The sequence below is a fragment of the Lepidochelys kempii genome, chromosome 2, assembly GCF_965140285.1.
Source record: "Lepidochelys kempii isolate rLepKem1 chromosome 2, rLepKem1.hap1, whole genome shotgun sequence".
Lineage (NCBI taxonomy): Eukaryota > Metazoa > Chordata > Testudines > Cheloniidae > Lepidochelys > Lepidochelys kempii.
Genome location: NC_136381.1, coordinates 38,533,302 through 38,557,587, shown reverse-complemented (window position 1 = coordinate 38,557,587; position 24,286 = coordinate 38,533,302). Strand labels below are relative to the sequence as shown.

Here is a 24,286-nt window from a genome sequence, read left to right as displayed (position 1 = left end):
TCTTTGACATGTGCGGCCCCTATATGTATTCTACACGTGGGGTATGCATGTACAACATGTGCTAGAGTCTGGAGATTTTAGCAAGCAGTGTCCATTGGCCCACACATGTGCAACAGATCTCCTTGTGCTCCCAAGAGAGGGTATAAGAGACAGTGCAGGTCGATAGCTCCTCAGGTTCCTCCTCTTATGGCAAATCCAATCCAGAACCGAAGCATAGGAGATGGAAGGCAGGTAGTGGAATACAGATAGGGACCACACATCTTGAACTCCCAGTCACAGCAAGTAACCTCTATTTCTTCTTCGAGCACAGAATCACAGAATATCAGGGTTGGAAGGGACCTCAGGAGATCGTCTAGTCCAACTCGAAGCAGGGCCAATCCAGATCAACTAAACAGCCCCCTCAAGGATTGAACTCACAACCCTGGGTTTAGCAGGCCAATGCTCAAACCACTGAGCTATCCCACCACCCCCCTTTCACATATGGGTGACTGACAAGCAGTACTCTGACTGCTACAGCAGAGGCCTGGACTTGAGCATAATGCCTACCAAATGTGCATACAGAACTCCAGGTAGTTCTGCATATGTCCTACATTGGGACTTCCTGTAGGGATTATACCATGGCAGCCTGTGCTCTTGTGGAGTGGGCCGTTATTTTGCCATGGAGGTGAGCCAGTTTGTAGCATCTGATAATGCAGCCAGAAACCCACTTAGAAATCCTCTAAGATGATATAGCTTGACCACAGGACACCTCTATTATCACAATGAGTCTTAGAGACTGCCTGATAGGCTTGGTTCTTTTCAGGTAAAAGACCAGTGCTTGCCTGACATTAAGGGAATGAAGTCTCTTCTCTTCAGAAGAAGGGTGGGATTTTGGAAAAAGAACAGGCAAGTGAATACACTGGTTAAGGTGGAATTCAGAAATGACCTTGGGTAGAAGCGTAGGGTGAAGGCAAAGGGATATGTTGTCCTTGGGAAATACCATGAAGGGCAGTCCGCCATGAGGGCTCCCAGTTCATTGACCCTCTTGGCCAAAGTGATAGCCACTAGAAACTCCAGTTTCATGGATAGGTGGGACATGGAACATGTTGCTACAGGTTCAAATGAAGGACCAGAACTTTGACAGCACGAGGTTATGATTCCATAGTGGTTGGTGTTGGTTTAATGACTGATGTGAAGGCCTTGATGAGGTCCTTCATGAACCGTATTGTAGTTGGGTAAATAAAGAGCACCCTGGAGGGAGGGAGGCACTAATAGCTGATTAAGAAACTAGGAGGTTTTTTTTTTTGTTTTTTTTTTTTTTTAGAGACAGGAGGTAATCTAAAACTATAGGGATGCTTGGCAAGACTGAGTGAGATTGATTCTGTTGCATTCAGGCAAAGAAGTGTTTCCATTTAGCCAAACAGGTATTGATTCTTTTTTTATTCTGGGTAAGTATCACCTGACAGGGGACTAACTAGAGTGCTCTATTTCCGACACCGATCCAAACACGAGACCGTGAGGTGAAAAGTCTGGACTGTGGGGTTGACTCAGGACAAGGGCAGGGTTAAAGAGTTCTGGGAAGGTGTAAATTTTGATTGGAGGACAAGCTGACATTGACAGCTCCTGGAACCAAAAAAGCATCCTGGCCAGTAGAATGCTCTGAGAGTGACACTGGCCTCTTCCACGAGTGCTTTGAAAGAGATGTTGTGAAGTAGGCGGATGGGATGAAAGGCATATCCGAGACTACTTTTCCTTGCCAGCAGGAGAGTGTCGCCATTGGAGTCATGGCTTATGGCTCCTCTGGAACAAAGAGTAAGATTTTTGTTCACTTGAGACACAGAGGTCTCCTAGCGGAGGGTGAATATGTCTGACAAAATGCAGTCATGGATTTCCAACTCGTGGTCCGCTGAGAAGTGCCTGCTGAGGTTTTCTGCTAAGGCCTCAATGTGAACTCCTGGGAGGTATGCCACCTGGACGGTGGTGTTGCGCCTGATGCCCCAGTTCCAAAGCCTGACTGTCTCCAAACAAAGCAGGAACAATCTTGCACCTTCCCGATATAGTTTAACATCATTTGAATGTGAAGGAAGTGAATGAGTGGGAGGAAGGTCTTGCATGCAAGGTGGACTGCCCACAGCTCCAGAATATTGAATGTCCAAGCAGTGGGCTGGGAATGGGTTGTGGTCACAGTGGTAGAGGGGGATGAAAAGTGGGACTTCTATGTCTGCTATCACTTACGGGGAGGTTCGGCAGGACACTGGTAGTAGAGTGCATGAGGTGGTGGTGAAGGTGGTCTTGGGTTATAGATTTGCCTTTGCTGCTTCCTCCTGGGGACTGGTGGATGGATCCCCAGGGAGTAAAGGGTAGACTGTGAGAGTCCTTTAACGATTGGAGGGAGTTATCTCCTTATTAAAGGGAAGGTCTTGGATAGTATTTTGCACCTCCCTGGGGAAGCCTGAGGATTGCAACCACAAATCCCTCCACATAACAATACCAGTAGCTAAAGCTCTGAACACTGTATCTGCTACATTGACTGCATCCAGAAGGGCCGTTTTTGCCACCAGCCTGCCCGCCTCTAAAAGAGGAACTATGCTCTTTCCTAAGAGGAAAGTTTGTCCAGAAAGGCTTCCAGTCTAGAATAGTTATTAAAGGTCATACTTGACTAACAGGGCCCGGTAATTGGCAATGCAGAATTGCAAGTCAGCAGTGAAGACCTTTCTGCCCAGGAGGTCATCTCTTGGAACCCTTGCCTGATGGAATGGGATCCTTAGGTATTGTGACCTATTTCATTCTGTAGCAGCCTGCACCAACAGAGTTGGGAAATTCTTAGGTGTGGGAGCACAGGACGCTGGGGTATGCCAGACTAATCTCACAAGTTCCAATATGGTTTCATTAACTGGAAGGACTACCTTACTCGGGACCTGAGGCTGCAGAACGTCCAATAGTTGGTGGTGTGGGTCTTAGACTTCCTCCAGAGATAACTGGAGATTGTCAGCCACTATTCGTAATAAGTCCTGGTATTGCTTATGGTCTACTGGTCGGGATGGGGAAGAAGAAGAAGAAACTGCCTCATCTGGAGAAGAGGTGGAGACTCCCATCGGAACTCGTCAGTATCTGCAGTTCCAGTTTAACACCCCTCCTCCTCCTCATACACCGATGGAACTGGTTGGGAGAAGAGCGGAAAGACTCCTGGACATCTGGTATAGAGATCCCACAGCCCACAGTAAGGCCAAAAAGAAGGACCAACCACTGGGGGTAAGGGGGCATGGAATGGGAAACCACTGTCCCCTACGGTGGTTGTGTACATAAGAGTAGTGACTGTCTGCGTGTGGCTCTCTCTGTGGGGATGAAAGAGGGACCAGCCCATCAGATTCATTCTGAATCTTGGGGGGGAGATCACTCCTGCTGGAATGGCGGAGCTGTCAGTACCAGGGCAATCCTGCCTGATGGTTCAGAGACGGTTCCTGGATATCACAGTAGTATCTTCCAGTTTAGTAATGTCATTCAGGAGGGCTGGGACAGAAAAGGGGAGACTGGAGATAGGGGGAGTAAGATATCCTCCAGTGCTGTGTAGATCTCTGCACTCCAGTGTGCATGGGTCTTGGTGGTCAGCATTGATGGTACAGGAGCATCTTTAGACGAGGTGTGTTCTTTGTGCAGATGAGTTGGTACTGCAGATTCTGGAGCTGCACTCATTGACAGGACCACTGGATGATGGTCCTTACGCTTTGTTACCTGCTTCATCTTTCAGTCTCAGGGTTTTTTTTGCGGAATCAGTTCCTCATGGTCTGCAAGTAGGGGGTCACCCAACCTTGGTGGGCTCAGGGAAGGAGCACTTCTCTTATGGATGCTCTTCAATGGGGTTTGTCCTTGTGCCCATGAAAGTGTCCCTTGCTCTCATGGAAATCCCTAGAGAAAGATGTCTTTATGCTTAGAAACTGAGGGCTCCACTCTTAAGCATGTGCTCGGAGGGGAGCTGCTCGTTTGGTGAGGCCGATGTACCAAATCTCCCTTGCCAAATCAGAGAGAGACCTCATGGCCTTCTCCACTAAGTGTTTTCTAAGGCATAGCTCATGGACTTTGAGAGTTCTCAGTGGAAACAAGCAACAAATGCTGCACTTCGTCGAAATATGCATCAGGCAGCGTCGATGTTAGTCACTGATGGAGAGATACACACGGCAGGAGAGACAGTTTTTGAAGCCCAGGACTCTGGATTGCCTCCCCACAGTCAGGGACTATACCTGGTCTGGGGAAACAAGCTATACTAAAAACTAACTATACTATGCTAAAAGAATAACTATTTAAAATCTTATTTACAGGATTTTCTGAAAGACTGGAGCAGGAGAGGACACTGGATTCACAGTCAGGCCATATGATGGTAAGAAGCAACTGAGTGGGCATTGACCCACACTGCCTCTTATGCCCTTACTTAGAAGTGCAAGGAGATCTACTATGCATGTGGGACCAATGGACACTGCTTGCCCAAACCTTGAGACTTGGGCACATGGTATGTGTGGGTACCTCACGTATGGAATACACGTATGGACCAGCACTTAAAGAGGAAACTTGGCACATTTCTATCCCAACCCAAGGGAATTTCAGTACTACCAAAAAAAAAAAATTTTTTTAAACAGAATAAAAAAGATACAATATAGACAGCTTCAGCACAAGCTTCACTAATCTGCCAGTGAATCTCAGTCCTGATCTACTTCTAGGCTTATGATGAAACAGCCAAGAACACTTGTTATAGTTAAAGAGTAATGTCCAGTAATCTGCAGTGGCACACTGTCACTGCATCTTTTTTGCATATTAGCTTAGGCTAGATTGGAACTAGTGATCTTAGCTAAGGATATTTACTGTTCCACTCTGAGAAATGACCAAAGCAAGAGATTTATTTTTCCACTGTTCCAGCTGTTGAGAAACCACCAGCTAGTTAGAAAATCAAGGCAAATATACATATTCAGTATGCACCACTAAAACATCTGTACATTGTAAATTTACATGGTGATTTACAAATGTAGCAGATATGTTCTTTCGGGACTAGTCATTTAACGTCATTTGTTCCTGTGGTCCAGCAAAATGAGGTTTATCCCAGAGATGCTTACTGTTTGTACATTTTAAATAAATAAAAAATAAAACAAAACTTTTTGCAATGTAAGTGCTTTTCCTTCATGTAGGTAGTGTACATACTGGAGTTATGAAGTTGTGCTCTGGACTTCAAGCAAAGACTAGAACGCAACCCATGGCGATTAAAATAGCCCTTTACTGGCATCTGGGGCCTGAACTACCTTTGTAGAAAAGTGTTCATTCATTTCTTTTGGTGAAACTAATCTGGCAGGAACAGGTTCCTTAATCCAACAGAAGATGTTAAACCAATGTCCTACTTTAGCCAGCTGCTTCTAGTTCTGAGTGTGTACACTGATGAAATTGTTGATGAAGCTGTCAGTAAAAATGAATGTTGCCACCTGGGGATTCGGAATAATTAATATTGTACCTGAGGAAGGTTTCTGCAATACAGTGTTCTATTTAAAGTATTTCCCTTCTGACAAACAAGGGCAGGCCATTAGGAGTGGGCTCACTTGTCCTAAAGATATCAGCTGCTCATTAACAGCAATATACCTAATTTAAAAGAATACATAAGAACTCAGGGTGGATAAAAATCAAATGAATTTTGATAAAATGCTTTTTGAGGAAAAAAATTATCTAAAGATAAAGATACATCATCACTCAAAGATATCTAAACAAGGAATAGGGATTATAAATTCTAATTCTATAGTAATTCTATAGTATGAGACAATATATTCATGTACTATTTAAGAAAAATTTTGTAAATTAGTTCCAATAGTTTATTGATTAGGGACCCAATCTTATGGGATTCCAGGGGTTTCTCTATAGATTATTTAGGTTAATCTTTCTATCTACCAAATGGGACTCGGTGCTCAGTCCAGAAGATACTATCAGAGATGCAGTTCTCAAACTGTGGATCTGTGTCTCCAGAGATAACATGCTTGTTAAGGGCAAAAATGTTTTAAAATAAATACATACATAATTAGAGGTGAGAAATAACAGACCTCAACCCTATTGTCCCCTCTGCAAATTTGTGTACAGAGTCAATCCCTTACCTCTCTCTAAAAGTGCAAAGTTTCAAAAAGTTCAATGACTAGAAGATTGTTGGGGGCAGAATAGATCTGGACAAGGAAGAAAAGTCTGGAAATAAATGTGAGAAGGGAGGGACAGGCAGGGGAAACAAAAAAGTGAAACTGTTTAAGCAGCATATTCCAGAAGTCCTGAGGTCTTTCTGAGTGTAGCCTTCACTGATTTGAGATCTACCATACCATTCTAACACTAGAAGGGAAAACCTATAATGGCAGCAGGCCATAAAAGAGACCCAGTTTGGGAATATTTTAATGAAGTTCCTCTACCTGTGGGAAAGACAGGCATGCGTGCAAACACAAAGAGTGCAACAAAGAAATGCAAGGCCTGGTTGCCCGAATGAAACATCATGAGAAGTGTTCCTTCTCAGGAGCAAGCTGCGTTGAAGATGATGAAAGGAACATATCTGAACATGCAGGATCTTCGGGTTAGTAAAATTTTATATTTCATACTTCTTTCTTAAGGATTGCCTGTCTTCCTTCTGGACTATTCTTGAATTCTCATGTTTGAGCAAAAAATATAGTTGTTACTCTATGGTACTATTATTTTAGATGCAGTTGTGATAAAAAATAAAAAGCTGAAATAGGCAGATCTTCCTTTTACAATTTCACCTTTAAAGTGGTACTGAGTGTCAGTGAATGCAATGAGAATACTAAATGAGCAGTACGGTAATAATTAAATAACTGCTTTGACTTATTTTGTTTAGGAGAATCTACCCTCAACATACAGGATTCTGAAGATTATCCACCTTCGAGATCACCATCATTTTCTATAGTTTCAGAGTTATCTGCCAATGATAGTGTTTCAGTCACATCATGTATGTCACATAGCCACAGTATATCACCTGTAGCGAAAAGGAAAAAACAACAACTCCATCATCCAGAACCAAACCATAGATAAGTTTGTCATAAGAACAAGCAGATTACAAAAAGAGGTAATTGACAAAAAAAAATTAAAAAAAATCTTTTAGCTTGGGAAAAGAGTCCCAAGCTAATAAGACGGTTGCAGTGCTCATTTGATGTACCTCCTAGCCAAAGACTTCAGTGTTCCAGAAATAAAGGCCAATGTTGTTGAAATTGCAAAACACTTCTTTAACAAGCACTTTGCAGCAGCTGCTCTGAAAAAAGTGGGAGGAACCAAGCTAACTGTCCCACAAGATGTGCGATGGAACTCAGTAGTGGACTGTTTTGAGCACTATATCAAGAACTGGCCTAATCTGATGACAGTTTATGAACAAAATCATTAAAAAAATAGATGGCACTGTAACAGCAAAAGTTCTCAACATTGGGCCGAAGAGAAATGTTGAACACATGCTGCGTACCCTGAAGCCTATTTCTGTAGCCTTGAACAAAATGCAGGGAAATAGCTGTTTTATTGATGATGTTGTTGAAATCTGGAAGGAACTGAATGAGATCTTAAAAAGAGAAATATGCAATGACAGAGTTTTAAATTACAAGCATTAAAAAAACAAATGGGACAAGCACTATCTCCAGCTCATTTTCTTGCAAATATTCTCAATACTTGGTACCAGGGTCAAGCCTTAACTGCTGAAGAAGAGGAGTTGGCTATGACATGGACATCCAGCAGTCATCCCTCCATAATGCCAACTATAATAAACTTCAGAGCTAAGGGTGAACCATTCAAGAAATATGTTTGCTGGTGATGTTTTAAAGAAAGTCACACCAGTGAACTGGTGGAAGTCACTTAAGCACTTGGATTCAGAGACTAGTGAAGTGATCATCTCACTTTTAAGAGCAGTAGCTTCTTCTGCCGGTGTAGAAATAATATTTTCTTCCTTTGGACTAATTCACTCCAAATTGAGAAATCGTTTGGGACCTGAAAAAGCAGGAAAGCTTGTTTTTCTTTTCCAGATTATGAACAAACAGGAAAATGAAGGTGAAGATGACTGAGTTAGCTGCAGAAGCCAATATTTTAAAGTTTCTCATGTTGACCTGGCTGACACAGCTGATTTTTTTTTTTTTAAATATTTCATTAAACTATTTTAAACAATTTTAACAAAAACAAACCTGATTTTAAAAAAATTGAGTGTTTAACTAAATTCAAAAATTCATATGCTTGTTTTGTTAAAATATATGTTTGCTGTTGAAGAAAAAAATCCAGAATACATAACGTTGTTTTATTTAACTAAAACAATTAAAATGTATCTGGTGATGTTCTCCTCCTAATACAGCATGGCAAGAAAATCCTCCACATATTAATGATTAACCTGTTGAATGGAGATCGTTCACCTCCCAATGACTTCATAAATATCTGCTTTGGTAAATGAAATAACGACATAATTCATTTTCAGATAGCTGGAAAACTAATCTGAAAAGTTTTCAAAATAAATCACTTTAAAAATGTATAGGGTGTACCTTCTAAAAATGAAACCTTCTCCAACTTGTGAAGAATACGTATTAAGGTTATAACAACCAACAAGAATGCACTTTTATGTAGAAATCCATGATTAAATCCAGTTTTCCTGACTAGTGATTTAAATCAATTTGATTTAAATTATACCTACCCTGTAAGAACTTATCCATACCTTATGAAAGCTTTCCTTCCTAGGACACTAAAGCCATTGATTACTGTTAAGATATCCAATGAAAGAAAAGCCTAGAATTACTAATATAAAACTCAGACCTTATGTTGGAAAGACATCAAACTTTAGAAGGACCAAAAATTTGAAGGCCTGCATTTGTAAATGTGTTGGACTGATAAAACAATTACGCTAGTTTAAGAACTCAAATGAGTGTCATGTTAGTTTATAGCAAAACCAATGCCATTTTTTAACATTAATACCAAACTTGTTTATTTTACAATGTTATATTCAAAATTAATTTTACTAGGGAATGAAAGGGATTAAAAGTACTGGAGGATATTTTACCGCGTTTTACTGATTAAGTCTTACCACACTTGTTTTTCCTCAGTCTAAGCCTTCTTTTATGCAACCTATTTCTGACATGGACCTCCCTGTCCCAGGACACTGGAGTCTCATCTTCTATTAAATCCCTCTTGAAAACCCATTTCTATGAGGCTTCCGACAATTCCACACTTTTCCTTTTTTATATAAAGGGCTCTATTACCACCTTCTGAGTCTTATTTGATTCTGTATTATAAACTCCTGCAGGCAGGCAATCAGATCTAGTACAGCATCAAAAATTGGTACTTAAATCTGGCTATATTTTGTAGAAACTACCAAGATTATTTCAGTATTATCTAAATTGCAGTAGTACGTAAGCCCAAATCAAGATCATGGCCCTGTTATGAGAGGTACTGTAACAGGAAGAGTGCCTGCCAAAAATGCTTTTAGTCTAAAAGGGGATACAAGTAAAACTACCACACTTGATGGTAGACCCTTGTCATCATATTAATTCCATATGCAAGATATTGTCTATTACAAAGAAGTTTTGTGTTTCTTTAAGAAGGAATAGTAGGGACTGGAGTAAGAAAGAGACAGGAAAAAGAGCAAGAAACATAACAGAAAAAATAAGGGTGACCGGTTGATGGGTGATTAGTGGCTCTCCATTTGCCCTTCTACACTGCAAATCAGTGACAGTCCATCAAATCTTTTATAAGATGTAGCACATTTTGGTCATTTAAATTTACTCATGTAGTTTTGAGAGATTACAGTGCAGAGCTGTAAGATACTTCTGCAATTTCCAGTGTTATTTATTAAAAAACTATATTTTGCACGTTCATTCCCTTCATGTAGGCCGTGTACATCAATAACTGGCCATACATAAGATCAAGTGCAACATTATCCAAACTGCCTGAGTTCTGGACTCCTTTGAAAGCAAAAGGAACTAGGCACTCTACAATAGGCAAGGGTGCCACTAACTGCCTTAGTGTAAGTTATATTTTACAGCATTATGTATGTGATGTTTCAAATGAACAGCTTAAGAGGTTTTTCTCCCTACCAATGAAGTAGGGAAAGAACATACGTTAGACAATCTAAGTTGAGTTATTTTTCAGTGCACACACAGCACAAGGAGAAAAGATCGTGATCTAGTCTGTGTTCCAAATGGAATTTTATATTAAATCTAAACTTATGAGCATGCCAACAGTGCAGGACCATAGTTGTCCCAGTGATATTCCATTTTAGGACTGTACATCTCATCTTGATCAGATTTTATGATAAACTTGGATATTTTCTTCTGCAATATACACTGGATTTGTAGTTATGACTGTTTGCCATCCAGCAACTATTAAACGTCAGTTACATCTATGGAGTACGAGAGCCATCACTTACAAAATACAAGTTTTCTGGCTTCTTTCCATACATGTCTTTCTCCCTGTGCAGCAGGAGAAAGAGAAAAGAATTCACACTGAGTATAATTTGATAAATGCTAATCAGTAGCAGCATTAAATGATTTTATTAATCAAGCTATCTCAAAAGTTGAAACTATTGCCAATAAAAAGGAATCTTTAAGATGTCCATTTTCTCCTAGTTTGAGGATCACATGGATACTATGTACTTAGCATTCCCTTGCTACAGGCAACTTCTAGGGAGAAGCCTCTTCAGATGCTCTGGATTACAAGAGTTCTGTCAAGAGCTTTAGGCTACCCTGTCCTTTACTAGTAGAGTAAAACACTTCCAACCCTTTCAGACTAGTAATTATAACAAGTTAGCCAAACATCTGTTTTTATCAGGACTTACTCACAGATGTGAGTTTCACCAATGGAAAAAAACCATGAATTAATATGGTTCAGTCCAGACTAAGCCAGACACAAACATGTGTGGCAAGTAAAGGGATCTAGTTCTGAGGCACACCTAGGCCCTGGTCTACACTAGGACTTTAGGTCGAATTTAGCAGCGTTAAATCGATGTAAACCTGCACCCGTCCACATGATGAAGCCCTTTATTTCAACTTAAAGGGGTCTTAAAATCGATTTCCGTACTCCACCCCGACAACTGGATTAGCGCTTAAATTGGCCTTGCCGGGTCAAATTTGGGGTACTGTGGACACAATTTGACGGTATTGGCCTCCGGGAGCTATCCCAGAGTGCTCCATTGTGACCGCTCTGGACAGCACTCTCAACTCGGATGCACTGGCCAGGTAGACAGGATTCAAGGTGGATTCAATGCTGAGGCTGCTGGAGGACCAAACCAGTATGCTCCAGTGTATGGCTGAGCTGCAGCAAAGGCAGCTGAAGCACAGACTGCCACTACAGCCCCTGTGTAACCAACCGCCCTCCTCCCCAAGTTCCATAGCCTCCACATCCAGATGCCCAAGAACGCGGTGTGGGGGCCACCGGCCAACCAGCCACTCCACCACAGAGGATTGCCCAAAAAGAAGAAGGCTGGCATTCAATAAATTTTAAAGTTGTAAACTTTTAAAGTGCTGTGTGGCATTTTCCTTCCCTCCTCCACCACCCCTACTAGGCTACCTTGGTAGTCATCCCCCTATTTGTGTGATGAATGAATAAAGAATGCATGAATGTGAAGCAACAATGACTTTATTGCCTCTGCAAGCAATGATTAAAGTGAGGAAGGGAGGGTGGTTAGCTTTCAGGGAAGTAGAGTGAACCAAGGGGAGGGGGGTTTCATCAAGGAGAAACAAAGAACTTTCACACCGTAGCCTGGCCAGTCATGAAACTGGTTTTCAAAGCTTCTCTGATGCACACCGCGCCCTCCTGTACTCTAACCGCCCTGGTGTCTGGCTGTGCATAACCAGCAGCCAGGCGATTTGCCTCAACCTCCCACCCCGCCATAAACGTCTCCCCCTTACTCTCACAGATATTGTGGAGCACACAGCAAGCAGTAATAACAGTGGGAATATTGGTTTCGCTGAGGTCTAACCGAGTCAGTAAACTGCGCCAGCGCGCCTTTAAACGTCCAAATGCACATTCTACCACCATTCTGCACTTGCTCAGCCTGTAGTTGAACAGCTCCTGACTACTGTCCAGGCTGCCTGTGTATGGCTTCATGAGCCATGGCATTAAGGGGTAGGCTAGGTCCCCAAGGATACATATAGGCATTTCAACCTCCCCAACAGTTATTTTCTGGTCTGGGAATAAAGTCCCTTCCTCCAGCTTTTGAAACAGACCAGAGTTCCTGAAGATGCGAGCATCATGTACCTTTTCCGGCCATCCTACGTTGATGTTGGTGAAACGTCCCTTGTGATCCACCAGGGCTTGCAGCACTATTGAAAAGTACCCCTTGCGGTTTATGTACTCGCCAGCTTGATGCTCCAGTGCCAAGATAGGGATATGGGTTCCGTCTATGGCCCCACCACAGTTAGGGAATCCCATTGCAGCAAAGCCATCCACTATGACCTGCACATTTCCAGGGTCACTACCCTTGATATCAGCAGATCTTTGATTGTGTGGGCTACTTGCATCACAGCAGCCCCCACAGTAGACTTGCCCACTCCAAACTGATTCCCAACTGACCGGTAGCTGTCTGGCATTGCAAGCTTCCACAGGGTTATCGCCACTCGCTTCTCAACTGTGAGGGCTGCTCTCATCTTGGTATTCATGCGCTTCAGGGCAGGGGAAAGCAAGTCACAAAGTTCCATGAAAGTGCCCTTACGCATGCGAAAGTTTCGCAGCCACTGGGAATCGTCCCAGACCTGCAACGCTATGCGGTCCCACCAGTCTGTGCTTGTTTCCTGAGCCCACAATCGGCGTTCCACAGCATGAACCTGCCCCATTAGCACCATGATGCATGCATTGGCAGGGCCCATGCTTTCAGAGAAATCTGTGTCCATGTCCTGATCACTCACGTGACCGCGCTGATGTCGCCTCCTCGCCCGGTATCGCTCTGCCAGGTTCTGGTGCTGCATATACTGCTGGATAATGCGAGTGGTGTTTAATGTGCTCCTAATTGCCAAAGTGAGCTGAGTGGCCTCCACGCTTCCCTTGGTATGGCGTTCGCACAGAAAAAAGGCGCAGAACGATTGTCTGCCGTTGCTCTGACGGAGGGAGGGGCAACTGACGACATGGCTTACAGGGTTGGCTTCAGGGAGCTAAAATCAACAAAGGGGGTGGCTTTACATCAAGGAGTATTTCAGGCAGGACTTCACGGAGGGTTCCAATAAGAAATGGTGCACCTAAGTTATTGTTCTTATTGGAACAAGGAGGTTGGTCTGGCCTCTGATTGATACATGGCTAGATTTACCTTGCTGCACCTTCTCTGTGAGTGGCTGCAGTGTGACCTAGAGGAATGAGTCCCCTAGACAGGGGAGGAGGCAAATGAGTACAAAACAAATCTGGTCTTTTCTTGTTTTGATCCACTCCATCTATCTTTTACATCTTTGGCTGGCAGCAGACGGTGCAGAAGGACTGCATGCCATCCACATCTCATGGCTGCTCGGCAGAAGATGGTGCAATACGACTGCTAGCCATCCTCATCTCTTGCCTGCCCGGCAGAAGATGGTACAGTACGACTGCTAGCAATCCGTATCGCCTGCCTGCTCACCATAAGACGGTTCAATAGGACTGACTGCAGGACTAAAGAGAATGACCTGGTCAAGTCACTCCAAAGTTAGTCCCTGCGCCCATGTCTGGCCAGGCGCTCCTGGCTGACGTGGCCAGGAGCACCTCGGACATGACGATGACGGCTACCAGTCATATTGCACCGTCTGCTGCCAGAAGGCAATGGGTTGCTGCTACTGTGTAGCAATGCAGTACCGCGTCTGCCAGCACCCAGGAGACATAGGGTGACGGTTACCTGAGCGGGCTCCATGCTTGCCGTGGTATGGTGTCTGCACAGGTAACTCAGGAAAAAAGGCGCAAAACGATTGTCTGCCCTTGCTTTCACGGAGGGGAGGGAGGGAGGGAACGGGGGCCTGACGATATGTACCCAGAAGCACCCGTGACAACGTTTTAGCGCCATCAGGCATTGGGATCTCAACCCAGAATTCCATTGGGCAGCGGAGACTGCGGGAACTGTGGGATAGCTACCCACAGTGCAACACTCCGGAAGTCGACGTTTGCCTCGGTACTGTGGAAGCACTCCGCCGAGTTAATGCACTTAGAGCATTTTCTGTGGGGGGACACACATGCAAATATATAAAACAGATTTCTAAAAAAACGACTTCTATAAATTCGACCTTATTCTGTAGTGTAGACATACCCTAAGAGATGCTGTTCAAATAGAAATTTTTCTGAGCTTAAGCAAAACTGGTTACTAGAAGCAGTGTGGCCTGGAGGAATGGATTATTAGTAAGGCAACTTTATTACAATAATTTCATCAACAATCGGTAGAAAACTACAAGGAACAGCAGGGGGTCAGAGGGAAAAAGACAGTCATAGTATTAGGCAACTGACCAAATATGTGTCATTTTTATTTTGGTAGTGTCAGTTTCCTACTTGTTACTGGCAAGTTCATTTTTAAGTTCTTGCAAAAGTTAAAGAAAAGAAAAGTTAAAGAAAAGCTTTGTTCCGATGCCATCATATAGTACCAAGCACTGTGTGCAGTTCTTGGTATTCATGCTAGAAATTAAAGTCAGGTGGAAATTAATGAGGGAAAAACAAATGGCTATCAGAAAGATGTGTTCTCACTTCCAAATACTGACTGTTCCATGAAACTTGTACTGACTTTTTCCATGTTCCTGCTTGCACTTATTAAGGGGATCTCTCACACCTAGTCACTATGGTGACTGGTGCAACAAATACATCTAGCTAGAAGGCCAGAACACACAATATTGACAGTTGTCCTTTCCTTTGTCCATACAGCTTTATTGTTAAGAATGAACCACGTATCTTGACTGTGCTGGAATCCAGACACTTTGCTACCCTGTTAGTGAGCCAAAGTTTCATACCTTTGCAGAAAAATTAATAGAATCAAATGTAGTCATTCTGATTTATATTACACCAAACTGATCAGGGTAGTTAACAGTCCATCTCAAACTCAAAGTTATTGATGACTGACAGAGTTTCTGTTCCGCTTTGTGATTTTGGAGCTGCTAGCAGCATATTAGTAGTTTGACTAGAAACCTTTTGTTAGAGAATTAAAGGAAAACTATCTTGTTATTTTAGCAAGTTCCTACACCTTTGTGATGGGGAAAAGAGTTCAGATAGGTGCAGCTACAACCAGGAAGTAATTCTCACAAATTAACAGTGTGAAGTCAGAAGACTCAATGAGTTTGCACCGGCCTCCTATTCAATACTTTGGCAACTGTACACTGAAGCCTAATGGAAAGACTGATCATAGACAGTTAAATCAAGAGGAGACCTCATTTAGAGCCTTAATGGAAAACTAAAAATTGAACTATAGCTAGTAATCTCTCTGAAATATACCGGTTACCTTCAATGCATCACTTGTAAATCCAAAAGACTAACAATTTAATTCATGAATTTAGAATTTCTAACATTCTTTAGCATATAATAGTCTTAACTAATGGTTCTAAAACAGAAACACAGATATATTACAACTGCTAATGACTAAGATTTTTCAAGAGAGCCTAAGGGGACTAGGCATTCAACTCCCACTGAATTTTAATAATTGGAGCACATAACTCTCTTTAGATGCCTTTGAAAATTCAAATAAAGTTCTTGATACAAGTTCTGGCTAAACTTCTGCTGCATACTCCAAAAAGTTTTGAATACAGGACAAAAAATATGAATTGACATGGAGACTAAATATCAAGTCTACATTTAGAAAAGATGTTAAATGGCCATAGAATTACATGCAGCGATAGTGCTTCCATGGAAGTACTGAATATCTTCTCTGGCAAGTTTGTTAAAATCTTTCACAGTATAGTGAATTATATTGTATCACAAGAGTTAAGCAATGCAGCTGCTGAAAAAACCCCACTGAACTCAACCAACTGATTCACTGTTATTACACCACTAGAGCCCACCAGCAACCCACCAGTCTACCTGCCAGAAAAATTACGGCGGTGTTCCTTAAAAATTAGTAGGCTGGAAGTAGGACACTATGTTAGATGCCACTTTTAAAGTAAAAATATAGTCATGTATGTCCATCTGCAAAAGCATTCAATGGTCACTCAAACCCTAGACAAGCCAAGTGGGGGATGTTAATTTTGCTAGTACTACTCATTAACATCTGATGCAGAAATATGATTAAGTACAGATGGAATGTGGTAAATATGAATAGGTGATAGCATATTAACCTCTTACACCTATATATCTTTATCAATGGAATATGAAATAGTGTTTTAGAATGGCCAATTCCCAAAACTAAGGCAACAGACATCCCTGCTGCAGCACTTTGAGAACAAGCAGTCACTTGGGTCTGTTCTGATGCTACTTATGCTCCTTCACAAACACATAAAATTTGGGGGTTTTTATATATGCTCTTCAGAGAACTGTATACCAAAAAAATACAGGTGGATGATTAAATTCTGCCCTCTTCCTTCAGTTCTGCTACTACCCAGCTTCAGTTTACAGTGTGTACTTATAGCAAGTGTAAGTAGATGCACTTCCCTGAAGAAGTGCCACTGTAAACTTCTGACCCTGAAATTAGTATGAAGCAATTGTTTTACAGACACAATCTGAGGAAGAAGGCCTCATTACCTCATTCAAGGAGTCCCTGGACAGACCACTTGTCCCTGGATTTTTTGGCTGAGCAAAACAAGGCCCTAAACTCAACTGCATTTTTCTAACAATAACTTGGAACATCGCATTGATCAATTCCAAAATTTCAGGGAGTATTCTAGGCATCAAAAGACAACTCTGTTAATTTTGATGTAAAAAGAAACACCAGAGACTCTGGATTCAGAGAATAATCAGGCTTCCTGGTACTGCCTACACATATCAGTGGCAGCCATTTAACTTGCTGTGTGGAGAAGATATTTCTGACAGAGGCCAGACAAACAGAGTCTTACATGGTGGCTTTGTGGGAGACAACTCTAGCGAGTGGACAAAAGGAGAGACATACAAGGGAACAGAAGTGGGAGTGGTGATGAGGGAAATCAGGGACCCAGAAGAGGAAAAAAAGAGGTAGGGGGCATGGAAACAGTGACCTGCAGTCTGTGGAAGGACTGGGAAAGGGAAAATAGAGCCCGGGAAGGGAGGTGCAGGGGGGTAATGGAGGACACAGACTCAAGCACAGAAGAGTTGCAGGGACTCCCTGAAATAGAAAAGCAGGGAAGGTAGCACATAAGGAGCTTAAGAGGGAGATGGAGGAATGCAAGGAGCCCCTGGTATGTGCAATGTGCTAGGCCTATAGAATCTATGAATATATCTATATCTATCTATAGCTGTATCTTCCTACTGTATTTTCCACTGCATGCATCCGATGAAGTGGATTTTAGCCCACAAAATCTTATGCTCAAATAAATTTGTTAGTCTCTAAGGTGCCACAAGTACTCCTGTTCTTTTTGAGAATCTATGAAGTATGCGTTCCCCCAGTACTACTTTCCATTGTAAATTGTCAGCTATTGCTCGTGTTTTAAGTGAGCACCTAGCAACTGGCGTAGGCCAATGCTTGTCTGAAGCCCTGCGCTTCCTTTACAGCTGTTAAGTGTTTTGGAAAAGCCAGTACCTGTATACATACTATGAAGTGCCAAATCCTTTAGAAAGTATTCCTTGACCAATTTCCCACACTTCCATATCAGAATAATTCCAGTTTAAATGGAAGATTGGTAATACCAGGGTCACAGCAGGTCAGCAGCAGAGCTGGGAACAGAACCCAGGTCTCCCAAATCCCAATCCACTGCCCCAACAAATGGATTGTGTTCATGCTATTTATTTTAATCTACCACTTTTATACGTTCCCAGCAAATTACAAACGCAGCATCATAAAGCTCCAGCACAACCAACTGCCGCCACATTCTGGTAATGTCACAAACACAGTAGACTAAAGGGCTTCCCCCCACCACTTTCCTAATCTATCAATTTAGCGATTAGGATATCTATTACTTCCAAGTGAATTGTGGTACAATATTTCATACTTTGCAGTGTTTCCTGAATGACCCTGCAAATACCCAGGGAGAGCAGCAGCTTAAAAAAGTCATTTATTTAATGACCAAGTAGAGTGGGAAAGAAAAGTGAATACATTCATTTAAATGGAGCTTGTTAGGGAAGCACAGGGAGCCTGAGTAGTTTTTGCATGAAACTTTGTAAAGGCCATGAACTGTGTATAACTGGAACTTTATTACCCACACTTAAGATCCAGTTGTCTATATAAAAGCAGAGTCAATAATTACGCTCTCTGTCCAGTCTCATTTCCCTCTGAAATTATTTAGTTTGCTATGTGGATAGTTGTAGGCTATTCTTTAGAGTCCAACTACAAAAACTTGTAATTAAAGTAAGTCTCTTTTCATTTTCACTCAGATAGTAGTATCATGCAGATACCTATGTTGAATATGCAGTTAAAATATGCTGTTGTAGTTGATTCTCTCACTTAGTAACATGGGCTACAATGAATGTGGACTGGATTTTATCCCGTTTGCCCATCTCAAGCCATCGAATCTGGTACAGAAACTTCTTGGTACATACTAGTTTAATTAATGAGTCTATGTGGGACATCTTATCCATCAAGAAACAAGAGTCAGTTTAGCTATAAATGTTAATTCTTTAACCAAAATTTTAACCTTGATAATTAGTGCACCTTTGAAAGCATTTTTATAACCAGTCACATGGATACATAAGATAGTAATAGTCTAACTTTTTTTTTTTTTTTTTTTTTAAACCTAGCATTTAGAAGTGCAGTTTTCTTAAAAAAAAGTCACTGACCAGGGCATTGTTTCATCTGGATGGTGCCTTAGTCCAAACAGGTTTAGTTTTGATTAAGAATAACTGGACTGGCCACACCCAGATGAGTAAGATTTTAGCTGGCTGAAGTCAGTTAAGTATGCTGAGTAGTAATGATCTAAACAGATAATTTATATTTCTGATCACCAAATACAGCAAACAATTTAAAGTCCCTTCTGAAATCTGAAGGATACTGACAGGCTTTTTTTTTGGGGGGGGGGGGGGGGGGGCTTGTTTTTCCACACAGATACCTTAGATTAAAACATGCTGAAATAGTTTAATATTTTAGTTTCCTGCTTTATTTTTTAAGCAGGAACAATGAAAACCTTGTTTCAGAATCTGTTTTTCATGCTCGAGAAAAAAATACTTCAGTGTTTGATTGCAAACACTGCTGTGTCCAATAAATCTTTTAGCAGAATTAAGAAATCTTTTATGAAGTTGTTGGCCTTAAAGCTTTATGAACCTAGTTTACAAGGCTGAGTTTTGTATTAAGTCTGCTCAAGCAGTGTCCTTTTCAAAAATTCTGTTCTCTCCCACCAATGAGACCTACTGAAATAAAATTAGGAATTAGCAGCTTTGGGTAGTAGTCCTTAATTGGATTGAAGCACACTTCACATTGAGACAGTTGTTTTAATAGTGTTACATCTGCGTAAGCTAGGCAGTCCCAGTTCCATAGGCACTTTAAAGTTACCCTTATATTAATGATAAGACACATTCTGCATGAGTACTTTTAGTGTGCCAATCTCCAAGGAAGATAGACCCTAAATAGAACTAGACACTCAGGATGATGCTGAAATTGCCATATTCTCTTCTACACCTTTGAAGAAGTTGTATTCCATACATTTCAGTTCATTCTAAGGAATGATCATATCGCATTTCATCTAGTGACTATCCACCAGCCAAGATTTAAGGTGAGTCAGTAACCTTAATAGAAGTTTAAAAGAAGGGTTCAGCTAAAGCGTGCATACCATTTTAATCAACACCTGCATGTATCTCAGCTGATTTTACAACATATACATGTATAACTTCAATCCTTATATCACAAAATTTCAGTGAAGTTCTTCATTTACTGTCGCTGTTCTCACCAGCAATAGGATTTCTACCTCAGCACACATGCAAAAGGAAGACACTCACTAGCAATGAGTTCATTGTATACCAGTATGTGTGTATTATTGTAAAGTTCGAAAAATGTAGGTAACTAGATACTTCAAAGAGCGTTTTTGGCTCCTGAATCATCATAATTAGAAACTTAAACATTCAGCCCTCATGTTAACAAATCTTATTTTATACTGCAAGCCATAAAAGTAGGCTAACTCTAGAGATCACCTTCTTTGTTATAGCTTTTTATCACTCAAAGCTGTAACTTGAAGAGGGCATCAGTAGCTTTGCTACTGCCTCCTTGTGCAGACAGTTTTCTGCATGGCTGAGTCATAACTAACATTACATCATCTTACCCAGGGAGGGGCACAATTTCCATAGTGAGAATTACAACCTCATACAAGCAGCACAGTATACTAAAGATTCCAGATACAAAAGTCATCTGGGTTATGTGAAAAAAATATTTCTTTGAAAAGAAACCAGGTTCAATGTCCCTTAATTAGTTCATTCATAGATAAGTATAGTGTCAATATTTTTGCTTATATACAAACAAGTATATAATTAAGAAATCAATGGAATATAAAGTCTACGTACAATAAAGAGTTTCAACAAGTTTGCAAATATGTAAGAGTTGATGCCCATGAAGACTTTAATAGAAGTTTTGGAATTATGTATTCAAGGAAGAGAAGTCACTCGGTTATCTAATTTTGTTTTTCAGAAGTGGTGGTATGGGGGAGATTTTGGATGCTTTGCATAGAATGCCTCAGTTTTTAGCAAGGGTCTAAAAAATAGTAGTTTAACAGGGCCAAAACTATTTACCCTGCAATATTAAGCAAACACGAATTAAATACAGTTTTATTATCTCTCACCAGCACATCATTGCAGATGTCTCTTAGCTCTGTCTCAATTTTCTCTCTGTATTCTCGGGCCATCTGCTGTTTTTTCTCAGCACCTTCCGTCTTTTGTTCAATACTCGAGACAACTCTCCAAGATGACCTACGGGCTCCTACGACATTTTTGTAAGCAACAGAGAGAAGATTCCTCTCCTCATTGGACAACTCAGCTCCTTGCTCAGTCACAGACTTCATGCAGCCTGCCATGTCATCATATCTCTCAGCCTGCTCAGCCAGTTTGGCCTTTTGCACCAGCTCATTTTTATCCATGCTGATTTTTCTGAAGAAGGAAAATAGGAAGGCATTATTTAAACAATATTCATCAAGGGAAAATTAGCCTCATATGTAGAATGAGTCTTTTTTTAAAATTATATAATATTCTAGCTTGTCAGTTATGCAACTAAGGCTCTCAATGCTTGGATATTTATAAAACCAGTGACTTAAGTCTTCATGCCATGACATTTCTACAAATTCAAATCTTTAATTAACACTTCTAATCTTTCATTTCAGAGATCACATCACATTTGGAAGATTAAGGTGCACCATTTCTGTGCTTTCCCAAGTATGTAGACAATTCAAGTGCCTCTTGCCACTGCTCAGAGTTCTCTTCAGACTACTGCCAAGCAGCATCAGCATGATTAAGTTGGTCAGTTTCATTTTTCTGATGATTGGAGAACAAATTGGAAGCAGTATCAGTTGTTGACCCTTAAACAGTTCAGAGGAAGACCAGTCCAAAAAATAAATGAAAAACAGAAATTAAAAAAACCCTGAACTCCAGGCTGAACTAGCTGCACAAAACTCCCAACTCCCTCAAGAAGTTGAGGCTCTAGAATGAAAAAAAATAACTCTGCCACAGCCAGAAGGAGTTTTTAAACTTTCAGATACTTACTAGCCAGAGGTTGATATCACAGCTTGGGCCCTAATCATACACCCACATACACTTGTAGCCCTCCTAGAAAGGGAGGGGCTGAGCTTCTCACCTGGGCATTGCTCTTCCACCTTACTGGTTATGGCTTGATGGGCACATTGCCCAATTTGAGTAAAACCCCTCATTGAGATGCAAGTGTTAGCTGGGTGTGTTGTAGACCTTTTGGTCTGCATCTTAACAAGCCCTTTCAATCATACTGATCTAACTTGATTAAAATATACCCTTTTGCATGTCAGAATGGTTAGAGTCCACCACCCCCCACACTCATTTCACTAGTCTTTGGTTCATAATATTTGGTAATTATTTCAAGCCCTGCAATATTCACTAGCTATAAGATTCCTTGGAATCTTAACTGGTGAGGCTAAAAAGTGTGTTTTTATATTACTTATTCCAACTGCCATCCCATTGCTCCCCAACAGTTTTGTTTGTCTTACATAAGTGTAATACTTCACATGGGACTACTGGAATTGAATTTCTTGTATTTAAACTCAATTTAAAAAAATTTAGATTTTTTTTCAGAGATCAGGTCATCTCAAGGGTGAAAGACGTTTCAGTAGCTGTTTCAACCAACACTGGTCAAGAACAGTTGCTCCATTTCTCTGTAATATTTTCTAGGGTGGATTAAGGCCTTGACCACACTGCAAACACTGTTAAGAAGCCATTTTACATAATGGTTGCAGCTACAGCAATGATACCACCCAGTATAGATTAGACAGGGCAGATATGGTTAAAACATTCTCTGAAAGCCAGTTGATCAAACTGTGATTACTGGCCAGCTAACGCTAGCAGACTGGCACGGCAGGATCCTGGACAGCACTGCTGCACTTTAACAGAAGAGAAGCTACTTTCATGAAGCACAGCGATGGTGGAAAAATGCCAGTCAATTCCTCTGTACACTAAATCGCGTCTTGACAGCATAAAATGGTGCTGCTGGAGCTCTCCGCAGCGCCGGGCCGCGGTGCGCGCTTGCAGCCGGCAAGGCTACACCGAGCGCAGGGCGGCTACACCATGAAATCGACGCGGCGTGGGCGAGGAGGGACAACCGGGCTAGACTCCTCCCGCCGCCCCTCCCGCGCTGCGGCCGCCGCATCCGCCCGGTTCCGAGACAGGCAGCGCCTCGGCTGGGCTCTTTGTCATGGCGGATCCGTGCCAGAGCCCAGCCCACTGTGCGCGCTAACCCCGCTCACCTCAGCCCAGCGGCGGGGGGAGGAGGCGGCCGCGCCCCCGCCCCGACACAGAGCGACAGTGGGGAAAGCCGCAGCCCGGCGCAGTCGCCACACGGGCGAGAGAGGGGGCGCGGAACCCGCCCCGCGGCGCCAGCGCAGTCGCCGCCCTACAGGAGCTGCCGTGGCCGCTCGGGAGCCCGGGCAAAGCGCCCATTACACGCCCCGCGGCCCGGGTGCCCAGCGACACCCCGGCTCCCTCCGCGCCGGGATCCGGGGCGGGGCCACCGCAGCAAGGCGCTCCAGGAACCCCGCTCGACCAGGCGGAGGCAGCGCTGCCGGCGGGAGACCACACCCAACCAGCGAGCCGCCTGCGCCCCACAAGCTACGCGCCCGGCCCCAGGCAGGCGGCACCCCTGCCGGCGGGGCCCCGCGCGCCCAGGTGGGGCGGCCCGCACCGGCCCCGGAGGGACTGCGCCCCCTGCCCCGCTGCCTGCCCGGCCCGAAGGAGCCCCCGCCCAGCAGCCCCACCTGCCAGAGGAGCTGACCCCCTGCCCCGGCTCACACGCTGCTGCCCCCGCCTCCCCCAACGGCTCCATCTTCCCCCTCTCCGAGGCAGCAACCTGGCAGGGAGCACAGGGAGGGGCGGACCCGGCCTCACCTGTGCAGCGCAGGCCACGTCCGCAGCGGCGGAATGGTTACCTGGGGGCCAGCGCCCCCGCGCCCTGCCCGCGGAGCCCGGCGCGGGGAGCCGCCCTGCTGCCTGCGAAAGGACGGGGGGGGGGCGCCGCTACCCCGCCAGCTCCTTCCCCCCTTGCGGACGCCCCGCAGGGCTGGCCGTGCCCTGGGCCCCGTTACCTGTGTAAGGAGGAAGCGGCGGCGGCGCGAGTGTCTCGGGGCGGGTAGCCGGCACGGACTGTAGCTCTCTAGCCCTGCTGCTCTCTCCGCTGCAGCCTCTCTCCCAGCGCCGCACACGGGGTCTCCGCCAATCACTGCGCCGCAACGCACGGGCACCACACTGCCCGTGACGTCAAACGGGGCCATGGCAACCGCGAGCGAGCGAGCGCCTGCGCCTTCCCCGCCGCCCCACAGGGCGGGGGCCGCCCCAACTGCCGCTGGCGTCGGCGCGCGCAGCACCGCGGGGGACACGCCTTGCCCCGCCACAGCCTGTGCCGCGGGCGCGCGCCTTTGCTTCCAACTGCAGCGTGTGAGTGAGCAAGCGCTTGCGGGGTCCGCGCCGCTCCCCTGGCGGCAGGGCTGGGAGAGGCTGCGCACCGATTCTCCCTTCCCCCACACAGACCTGCCACAATGCCGTCGGGGAGGGGCTCCCTCCTGCTGACTTGTGCGAGGTGCCCTCGGTGGGGCGGCGTCTCTCAGTTCAAATAGCCCCAAATGTGGCTGGCTGAAGC

At 43.6% G+C, this 24,286-nt stretch overlaps 1 protein-coding gene across 3 annotated transcripts in view; it reads right to left on the bottom strand.

Moving 5' to 3' along the window:
* The window catches only part of YWHAZ (tyrosine 3-monooxygenase/tryptophan 5-monooxygenase activation protein zeta), a 32,116-nt gene extending 8,231 nt beyond the window's left edge, over positions 1-23,885 (bottom strand). Inside the window, exons 1-2 of one of the 3 annotated variants that reach the window (XM_073330425.2) lie at positions 23,736-23,885; positions 20,763-21,066 (exon numbers count right to left, since the gene is read on the bottom strand). In XM_073330425.2, coding sequence (XP_073186526.1) covers positions 20,763-21,056 — 294 coding nt within the window. In that variant the 5' untranslated portion in view covers positions 21,057-21,066; positions 23,736-23,885. Of the gene's footprint in view, positions 1-20,762; positions 21,067-22,901; positions 22,924-23,538; positions 23,630-23,735 lie in introns of those variants that run through there. The other 2 variants (XM_073330428.2, XM_073330427.2) reach the window with 2 other exon arrangements.
* Between the last annotated feature and the right edge of the window lie 401 nt (positions 23,886-24,286).